This window comes from Electrona antarctica (assembly GCF_951216825.1).
Source record: "Electrona antarctica genome assembly, chromosome: 6".
Taxonomy (NCBI): domain Eukaryota; kingdom Metazoa; phylum Chordata; class Actinopteri; order Myctophiformes; family Myctophidae; genus Electrona; species Electrona antarctica.
Genome location: NC_136811.1, coordinates 56,199,056 through 56,210,306, shown reverse-complemented (window position 1 = coordinate 56,210,306; position 11,251 = coordinate 56,199,056). Strand labels below are relative to the sequence as shown.

General features: G+C 42.6%; 1 protein-coding gene across 1 annotated transcript in view; it reads right to left on the bottom strand.

Moving 5' to 3' along the window:
* Nucleotides 1-448: 448 nt before the first annotated feature.
* The window catches only part of smg9 (SMG9 nonsense mediated mRNA decay factor), a 48,857-nt gene continuing 38,054 nt past the window's right edge, over nucleotides 449-11,251 (bottom strand). Inside the window, exon 14 of the mRNA XM_079504789.1 lies at nucleotides 449-1,668. Within this exon, the coding sequence (XP_079360915.1) occupies nucleotides 1,590-1,668 (79 nt within the window). The 3' untranslated portion in view covers nucleotides 449-1,589. The remainder of the gene's footprint in view (nucleotides 1,669-11,251) is intronic.

Sequence of the window (11,251 nt, the reverse complement as noted above, 5' to 3'; positions counted from 1 at the left end):
CACACCCGTGTGAAGTGAGTGGTGCAACTCCGTGTGGGGGTCCCCGGAAGTTCCAGACCCACAGGACCACAGCCAGGGTGCCGGTTCCGGCGAGCCGCCCCACGTCCAAAACGGTATAGAGAAATGAGAGTTACCATGTGGGGGTCTCTGGGGGTCCCCTGGGAATCCCCAGGGGGGGGGGGGGGTCCCCGTAAAACATCCAGTCCCCCAGGAACGCGCCCAGGGGGGCGGTCGTTTCCGGCGAGCCGCCCCACGTCCGAAACGGTATAGAGAAATGAGAGTTACCATGTGGGGGTCCCTCTACTGTACTGTACTGTACTGTCACTGTACTGGCACACCCGAAATCATTATATAATCATATATGAACGTACCAAAGGTGGCCAACCGCCACCTTTGGTACGTTCATGTTGTCAATAACATTGTGGTTCATATAAGACAGTATCGGAAATTAACCACACGCTTCCTGCATTTTATTTTTTACACACCAACCACAGACAAACACCAGTGCAAACCGTCACACAACCTTCCACTTTATCATCCGTTTCACACTTAATACTTAACCCATTTTGGACTGAGGTCGATAAAAAAAAAAGGCTTCTAAATCAATAAACATTTTTCTGAAAAACCCATGTTTCTATGTCAGTGGGTGCTCAACCTTTTTCATGTCAAGGACCCCCAGAATTATCTCTATTGGGCCATGGACCCCCATCTCAAAATATGTAGTTCCAGGGACCCCCCCAGAAGCAAATATTTTAGTCCAAAATGTTCGCTCTGAAATATATATTCAAAGATTTGTGCCACATTTTCACGATTTTTTAAAAATAGCAGACCTACAAGCTCGTACAAACTTGTAGATCTGCTATTTTTCATTAGCTAAATTATAACAATAATGTTTAAAACACTGAAAGGGGTTCCCGCCCCAAAATGGGTTAATAATGCATCTTAGACGGGACTGTTGATGTGTGGTTCAGGTCCCCTCGGAGCACAACCGCTGCGTTTTTCCCACACGGATATCAGAGCTGGTGTTCTCTCCAGAAAAAAAAAACTGAACACAGTCGGCACATCGCAGGAGTCTGAACAGCAACATGAAAACAAACAAAAACTAAAATGTAAACAGATCTTTTTTTTAGAGTGTGGAAACTCAGACACTTAAGCCTGATGTGGACAGTCGTTGGTCCCTTAGCGGTCAGATCTGAAACACGGGGGGGGGGGGGGATTTCCCTCTCACAGTCACTCACAGACACTGTTGGACCCCTAGCAGGCCCCCCCCCCCCCCCTCCAGGGGTAGGGGGGCCCTATGTGGAAACCCAGTGTCTCACAGGACGGAAGACCACCACCACCTTTCTATACCGAGAGCTTCTCAGTGCGCCACTCATTGCTCCTCATGTCTCTGTATGTCCTCCATGTCCCTCAGGGCAGCTCCTCATGTCTCTGTATGTCCTCCATGTCCCTCATGTCTCTGTATGTCCTCCATGTCCCTCAGGGCAGCTCCTCATGTCTCTTTGTGTCCTCCATGTCCCTCAGCGCAGCTCCTCATGTCTCTGTATGTCCTCCATGTCCCTCATGTCTCTGTATGTCCTCCATGTCCCTCAGGGCAGCAGGCGGCTGTACTCGGACAGAGCCGAGGACTTCTTCACTCCGTCCCAGATGCGAGCGGCGTAGTGGAACCTGGAACGAGAAGCAAGCAAAAACAAAATGCACACGTTGGCAGAATTAATGAAGCACGGTTCACTACGTTGAGTATGAATTAATGAAGCACGGTTCACTACGTTGAGCTGAATTAATGAAGCACGGTTCACAACGTTGAGCTGAATTAATGAAGCACGGTTCACTACGTTGAGCTGAATTAATGAAGCACGGTTCACAACGTTGAGCTGAATTAATGAAGCACGGTTCACCACGTTGAGCTGAATTAATGAAGCACGGTTCACTACGTTGAACTGAATTAATGAAGCACGGTTCACAACGTTGAGCTAACTGAATTAATGAAGCACGGTTCACAACGTTGAGCTGAATTAATGAAGCACGGTTCACTACGTTGAACTGAATTAATGAAGCACGGTTCACTACGTTGAGCTGAATTAATGAAGCACGGTTCACTACGTTGAGCTGAATTAATGAAGCACGGTTCACTACGTTGAGCTAACTGAATTAATGAAGCACGGTTCACAACGTTGAGCTAACTGAATTAATGAAGCACGGTTCACAGCGTTGAGTTAACTGAATTAATGAAGCACGGTTCACAACATTGAGCTAACTGAATTAATGAAGCACGGTTCACTACGTTGAGCTGAATTAATGAAGCACGGTTCACAACGTTGAGCTGAATTAATGAAGCATGGTTCACTACGTTGAGCTGAATTAATGAAGCACGGTTCACCACGTTGAGCTGAATTAATGAAGCACGGTTCACCACGTTGAGCTGAATTAATGAAGCACGGTTCACAACGTTGAGCTGAATTAATGAAGCACGGTTCACAACGTTGAGCTGAATTAATGAAGCACGGTTCACAACGTTGAGCTGAATTAATGAAGCACGGTTCACCACGTTGAGCTGAATTAATGAAGCACGGTTCACAACGTTGAGCTGAATTAATGAAGCACGGTTCACAACGTTGAGCTGAATTAATGAAGCACGGTTCACAACGTTGAGCTGAATTAATGAAGCACGGTTCACTACGTTGAGCTAACTGAATTAATGAAGCACGGTTCACTACGTTGAGCTAACTGAATTAATGAAGCACGGTTCACTACGTTGAGCTAACTGAATTAATGAAGCACGGTTCACTACGTTGAGCTAACTGAATTAATGAAGCACGGTTCACTACGTTGAGCTAACTGAATTAATGAAGCACGGTTCACAACGTTGAGCTAACTGAATTAATGAAGCACGGTTCACAAAGTTGAGCTAACTGCTACCTTATAGGGTGCGTTCGGAAATGCGCACCGGGAATGTGGTCAGTTTGTTGAGTGTTTGAACGACCAGTGCGTTCAGGGCGCATTTCCGAACGCACCCTTAAAAACACATTCCCTGCCGTTGACGGAGATCTCCGTCAAGTCTAATCCAACGCTTGAATATAGAGAAAAGAAGCGCTGCTGTGGTCCTTGTATAGTTGTGAACTGAAAACAGGACATTACTCTATAAGCCATATCTCCAAAACTGGTGGAGCAACCAATATGTGACCAGATTTGACTGAGAGACTGCCATCGCGCAAATTACAGCTTTTCACCAGAGGAGAAAAACTTATTTTTTCTTCCCAAAATGAGTTAATAGCACAGGCAGACTCTTCACATACTAGAGCATGTCTGAAATAAGTGTCAGAGCTGAAATCGACATGTAAATATGAAATAAATGCTTAAACATGTAGCTAGGTGTAATGTTAGAGTCCACAGAAGTGAACCTTTCAAGCCCGTTTTCTCAACTCGCTGTTTCTCTGCAAGACATTACTCTATAAGCTATATCTCCAAAACTGGTGGGTCAAACTGAACAACCAATATGTCAATTTGAAGCTATGATTCCCTGCTTTCATATGACATGAAAAAAACGAGAATTAAAAAAAATCCAATGGCAGTCCCTCAGTCAAACTTAGTCACATTTGTTGTATTGTTGAGAACGAGTGTGAGAGGAGAGGAGAGACAACACTGCGTGCAGCCAAATCTCCTGTCTCTTCCAAACCTCTGAATGACGTTTGTTGGGGGTGCAGTACTTAGTTTAGACAGTACTTAGTTTAGACTAGTCATTGGTTAGACCAGTCATTAGTCCTACAACTACAACCTCTTAGTGCTGCCGGAATTGTCCAAAAATTACATTCGGATATTCGTTTTAAAAACCCACGTGGATTCGACCAATTCGACCCATTCGGATTTCGATTCCGATTCGGAGCCATTCGGGGCCATTCGGATTTTTTAATAATTATATTTACACCAATACAACCTGAGACATAACATTTAAGATCGCATTGCTGGCGCAACTCTCTCTCCGCGCATTGGCGCTGCTGAAAACCAAGTTGGAACACAACGCATGCATTCTCCCTTCTCCCATAAAACTTCACGGCACGGAGGCAGTATTAATTCACAGAACAGAACACTGCATTGCTGCTGCTGCTGCCGGACCGGCGCCGCAGTTCATCCTTACGCATTTTATTTATCTTTTTATAATTTCCTGAAGGATAAAGTCGCTTCATGATTGAAGATTGATGAGTGATAGATCTGTGTGTTGTTGTCTAAAAATATACTCTCCCGTCCGTCCGAAACAACACAACACAACACAGCACAGCAAAATAAGTTTCGGTGTAGGCCAGGCCTGTCTCTGATTCTGATCACTAGGTACGCTGTTGACGGAAGATTTCACCCTTCTGAGCAGCGTACACTCCCTGCGCAAATAACGTAAAAGGCCCCGCCCGCCCTGTGCTCACCGTTATTTGCGCACCGTCCGTACGCAAATAACGTAGTGCGCTCTTTGCCGACTTTGCGCAGGGCGGGCGGGGGCCTTTTGTGAATCGGAACTACGCAGCCTGCGTAGTCTGCGTTTAGGAAGAGTGCGAGGCAGCTGATTTATTCTTCAATGTATGCCGGTGTCGGCGTGTCGCGTGGCAAATATAACTAATACAAGCTCACAACGCTTACCCACGGAACCGTCTCGCGAAAACTTGCACAGCATTTTTTTTTTTTTTAATTTGAATCTTAATTTTATATATTCAGTTATTCATTTCTTTTTTTGATTCGAAAATTCGTTCGAATATGGAATATTCGTTGGCAGCTCTACAACCTCTCTCAAACCCTCAGTACTTAGTTTAGACCAGTCATTAGTCCTACAACTACAACCTATCTCAAACCCTCAGTACTTAGTTTAGACCAGTAATTAGTCCTACAACTACAACCCCTCTCAAACCCTCAGTACTTAGTTTAGACCAGTAATTAGTCCTACAACTACAACCTATCTCAAACCCTCAGTACTTAGTTTAGACCAGTAATTAGTCCTACAACTACAACCTATCTCAAACCCTCAGTACTTAGTTTAGACCAGTAATTAGTCCTACAACTACAACCTCTCTCAAACCCTCAGTACTTAGTTTAGACCAGTCATTAGTCCTACAACTACAACCTATCTCAAACCCTCAGTACTTAGTTTAGACCAGTAATTAGTCCTACAACTACAACCTCTCTCAAACCCTCAGTACTTAGTTTAGACCAGTCATTAGTCCTACAACTACAAACTATCTCAAACCCTCAGTACTTAGTTTAGACCAGTCATTAGTCCTACAACTACAACCTATCTCAAACCCTCAGTACTTAGTTTAGACTAGTCATTGGTTAGACCAGTCATTAGTCCTACAACTACAACCTATCTCAAACCCTCAGTACTTAGTTTAGACTAGTCATTGGTTAGACCAGTCATTAGTCATACAACTACAACCTATCTCAAACCCTCACACTAAACCCAACCTCCCACGGGGCAGCACACCTAAACCTAACCTTAACCCATGTCTAACCATTGACTAGTCTAAACTAGGGCATTCACTAAAAAATCGATTTATCGATTTCATTAACACAAGTCGATTCAGATTAAGAGGAGTCGAAAGTTGAAAAAAAAAAAAAAAAAAAAAGTTTATCCTATATCATATTTTTTGCTCTGTGTGCTCGTGCGTACAGAATTCAAACTGTAGCATTGATTATTGTCACGGACAGAAGTCAATCCTTGGTTTCTGTTGTGTTTGAACAATAATAGCAATTCAAAACAGAACCTCCAGTCGCTGTCATAAGAACGGGAGGTGCGCTCATGAACACGGCAGCAGAGCCTATTTGTGCACGGCTGCACGCGCACCTGCAGTCAATCAAGTATAATTTATGCTTCGTCCCGCGATGGTGTCGCGCACGCAGACCTCTCCGCTCACAAGTCACAACAGTCGCATCTGCGATGCGATGTGAGCTTGTATATCAGCTGTTCTCTGTGCGCAACACTGTTGGGAATTGATTACATGAAACAGTCACCCGTGCGCCCAGTCCCAATGTTTGTAAACAAATAATTGGTCTATTAGTTTGCATTGCATTCAGAAGTTCAGAACGCGCCCTTAATTAAAAACCAACTGCAGCTGTGTATGTGGCTCTCAGCGCGCGGTGTCCCACTATAGACTGGCTGAATTTGAAGTTTGAACTGCGCTGCGTCAGAGAAGTAACAGATAGAAGCGCGCAAACTTTATCCCCAAACGATATCCCCCTCACCTCCATGCTGGAAATAAAACGTCTGGCTTTCCGAGGCTACATCCGTGCTGACGCAATGACTCCTGTTTCTGGTTTAGCTTTACGCGCGGGGCACATCATATGAACCTCTCCGTCTCCGGTCAGTGCGGTGCGGGTTGTTGTTTATTTGCATGGCTCAGAAAATAAGTAACAAACTAACATGAGAACGTTATCGAGTTGTAAAGTGCGGCGGTTAAGCTCATATATGGAAGGTATTGTGCATTTTATGACTAAAGCATGAAACTTTCAGCATATCATCTACACACCCCAAGGTTTGATTTCAGACGTGGAACCACTTTCAGACTGACCTCTGGTGACCTTGAGGGGTCATTGACCTCAGAATTGCATTTTTGCACGTTTTGCTCCATTATTTTCTACTATAATCATTTATTATGTTTGTTAAATGGAAGTTTTGTTCTAATGAATGACAACTTAAACCCCAATAGTCTACAGAAATGGTGAATCATGTTAACTTTTATGATATAAATGTTATGACATTGTTATAACATTAAAAACATCTAGGAGAGAGATTGTGCGGAGAGAGAGAGTGCGGCGGTTAAAGACGGAGTGTCACGATTTCTTTCCACCCTAAAACATTATATATTATTATTATATATTATTATATACATTATAATATTAGGAGGAAGAACTTTCTCCAAAAAGTGTACAGTATTTGTTCATCATGCTATTATGTGGACACACCCACCAGTTTAAGTATGCCTGGTTTGCCTGGTGGGTGGTGATGGGTGGTGATCCACCTGAACTGAAGCCGCACCCACAGCTGTAGTTGTATGATAAAGGGGGAGGGGTTAGGGGAGGGGCTGATAGTGTGATGTCACTATATTACTGTTTATTTCATTGGCCCTTTTGACTGTCAAGGGTTCAGCCTCCAGGAAGAAACCCTAAATACAAAGTTAATACACCATTGCACATAAAAACGACTCCAGGGTGTCGTAATGTAATGTAATGAAGTACTGTCACATCATAGACACATGAAAAACTGGAAGAAATGCAAAGATTGTGGCACTCCATCTTTAAGCTCATATATGGAAGGTATTGTGCATGTTATGACTAAAGCATGACACCTTCTACAGTGCTAGCTACAAAAAGGACTGTATGAAGAGGTATAAGGAGATGGTCAAAGCCAAGAAAGCTGCACAGGAGCTTGTGGCAGCGAAGAGTAAAACATGACAAGAACCACAGAAGAGATAGTTGTCGTTATTTTAACATTATTGTATTGGTCTTCATTTTTTTTAATGAAGTTAGGGAAGAAAAAAATACAGAAAGACTTGATTGATGAGTTTGTTTGGTTTTTATATCCAATATCCTTACAGTATATTCAAAGGTGCTATAGGGCATAGCAGTGGTGGCCATTTTCTGGTTCCATCCATCCAGACCCCATTCATTTTTCACATATAGAGATTTACAAACAATCAATTATTCTAAGCCTATGTAATCAAGCCATCCAGGATCCTGGTAATTAATGACCAGAACACATTTGATTCTGTGAAAAAAAAATGTAAAAACCTCAAAACAAAGGATATACATCACATAATCAAATGTTTTATCGTCATGATTCAGTAGGGTCCTGGATGGCTTGATTCTATAGGCTTATTATTTTTTTATATAAATATTTGTAGAAATCTTCATGGGAAAAAAACAATGGCAAATGGCTGCCACTGCTATATTGTATGCCCTATTCATCTCATGATTTTGGTTTTGGGGCAGTATATGGCGAGGGTTCAGGGTTCATATGTTTTGGGGGGAGTGACTGGATACTCTTAAACCTCCTACCAGGTGGCAGGAGTTTAAGGAGATGTTGGGAGATAATATGGTACCATTTCTGTCATAACACTTGCTACCAGTGACATCGATGGAGAATCCAAGCTAATATAAACTGAAGACTTTATATTTTTGGAAAGTTAGCTATTATAGAAGTCATTGTTCTCACATTAATACAAAATCAAATTAAAACATTTAAATGTTCGAAATGAACAAACCTGCCTACCGACAATGTCACCGGTAGGCAAGTCTCTGAACTGTCCACAGCCCTACTCTGAGACACAGACTGAGTGGACAAAAAATTTATCATAATGAGCATTAGTGAACCACAACCTCACAGACTCAATGGTATTTTTCCACTATCTCCATCATCTCTCTCCTCATTCCCTTCAGCCTCTGCATCTTCTTTGTCTTCATCTTTGTGTTAGACCTTAACACAAAGATGTTAAGAATATAATTAGACCTTATATTAATCATATTGGAAAATTCAGTTTTCTGCTTCAATTAGGTTATTGCTGCTCAAGGCCATCAGACCTTTGAGGTCAGGGGGTAGTTGGGGATTAAGGGTCTTGCTATGTATACCTCGACACATTGCCGGGGCCTGGAATTTCCCAGGTGTTCCATTCAGCTATGGCCATCTTTCTTGTGAATGGGATGTAGAAGTTCCAACAGGAACTGTATTGAGACTAGGCATGGTACTTTCTCACAGGGTAGGAGAGTAAGGAGACAGTATCACATTCACATACAACAGGAAGGAGGACAAGCACAAGCATCTGATGCCTACTTTTATCACAGACATGTTCATCAATGTTCCAATGCAGCCAATGAATGCCATCAGAGTGTGCATCATGCCGTACTTTCAGATTCCAAGATGTCCGATCTACCTCATGAGCCACTGCTGCTCCGTCACTCCACTGTATTAGATATGTCATAAAATAGGCCTAGAGCTTGAGGTCCAGTGTGGTGTGCATACTTCATGGAAAAGCTCTTTAGTGATTTCTTAGGTGAGCATGGGATCAGGTGAGAAGGTGGACAAAATCAATCGATAAATGGACACGATCCAGACAATTTACGTTTTAATGGTTTACTTATAGGGCTGTATTTTGCGTGTCTTAAGTACCAGGTCTTATTACTTACCTTAAGACCTGGACCATGCTATTTGGCCACTCAGAATAGCCAAATGGCATTGACCACGCCTCCAGGTCTTAAGTTATGTAATAGACCTGGTACTTAAGACACGCAAAATACAGCCCATAGTCTCTAAAAGCACCTTTCTAAATTATTAAGTTAAAATATTACTATTTCCTGGTTTTGGACGAATTATTATATACTTTATGCAAATTATGCAAATGAGGAGCAATTTCATAATTTAGTTATGGCAAGAGATTAATTTATGTATCAACATAATATAGATGTAGACTCTAAAACAACCTTGATATGTTGACTAAAAGCAATAATACTGTATAGCTAATTCCTAATTTGTACCTATGTTATAATTTATGCCAATTATGCTAATGAAGAAAGGGTGCATGCCTTCACCATAACAGCAGATTAATTTCTGGATATCACAAACATAGACTTTGACTCTTAAGTCACCTTTCGAAGTTAACTGGATGCAAAATGATAGCCATTTCCAGTTAAGTTGCTCATTAAGCAATTGATTTGCTCATTATGCTAATTCCTCAAATTGTCCAACATATAACTTTTAGCAAACAATCTTAGTCTCATCTGCTAGCCTATAGATGACATTTTAATAAAAGTTTAAAGGAAACAACATTTCTGGGTTTAACATGGGCCCTATGGCGGTTTACAACATGGTTTGACAGCCCGAAATGTGTACAGCCTCTGACAAGTTCCAGATGTAAATTCAGAAGTGTTTCCACATCTAAAAACAAACTTCATGGTATATAGAAACACTGTAGAAAGTGTCATGCTTTAGTCATAACATGCACAATACCTTCCATATATGAGCTTAACCTTAACTCTATCACTCTCCGCACAATCTCTCTCCTAGATGTTTTTAATGTTATAACAATGTCATAACATTTATATCATAAAAGTTGACATGATTCACCATTTCTGTAGACTATTGGGGTTTAAGTTGTCATTCATTAGAACAAAACTTCCATTTAACAAACATAATAAATTATTATAGTGGAAAATAATGGAGCAAAACGTGCAAAAATGCAATTCTGAGGTCAATGACCCCTCAAGGTCACCAGAGGTCAGTCAGAAAGTGGTTCCACGTCTGAAATCAAACCTTGGGGTGTGTAGATGATATGCTGAAAGTTTCATGCTTTAGTCATAAAATGCACAATTGGTTTGGTTATCCGCCGCACTATTGGAGGGGAAGGAGGAGGAGAAGGTTCACGTGGAAGGTAATGCAGATTGTATTCTGATGATGTGCCAAACTGCTGCTGGCTGCTGTGATGATAATATATAGACCTATGTCTTCTATATTGTGTTCTGAAGGTCTGCCACTAGTGTTAATGTTATATTTTGTATTGTGTACTTCTCGGGCCGCTGTGCTGCTCTGTGCTGCTGCTGCTGGCGCTGTGTGCCAATGATGCCCCCTCTCCTGTTGTGTTCTCTTTTCTGGTCTGTGTACCAGTGTGCGACGCACACACTGTTTAGTATTTACTATTATAGTTTTATGTTTTGATAATCAGCGCTTTGCCATATAGATGATATATACACTGTGCCATATTGGAGAGGCCACTGTGTGCGCAGTGCTTTGTTTGACAGGCTCCGTATTGCGCGCACCTCCACCCGCCCCTGTTGAGCGCGCGCACCTCCACCCCCCCCCCCCGTCATACAAAACGATAAATCGACTCAACTTCGACTTTACTGTCTGACAAGTCGACTTGGAAAAAATCTCAAGTCGTTAATGCCCTAGTCTAAACTAAGTATGCACCCCCGTTCGTTGTAGTCGCTACAGAGCCCAACGCACCCCCGTTCGTTGTAGTCGCTACAGAGCCTCTAAACTAAGTATGCACCCCCGTTCGTTGTAGTCGCTACAGAGCCCAACGCACCCCCGTTCGTTGTAGTCGCTACAGAGCCCAACGCACCCCCGTTCGTTGTAGTCGCTACAGAGCCCAACGCACCCCCGTTCGTTGTAGTCGCTACAGAGCCCAACGCACCCCCGTTCGTTGTAGTCGCTACAGAGCCCAACGCACCCCCGTTCGTTGTAGTCGCTACAGAGCCCAACGCACCCCCGTTCGTTGTAGTC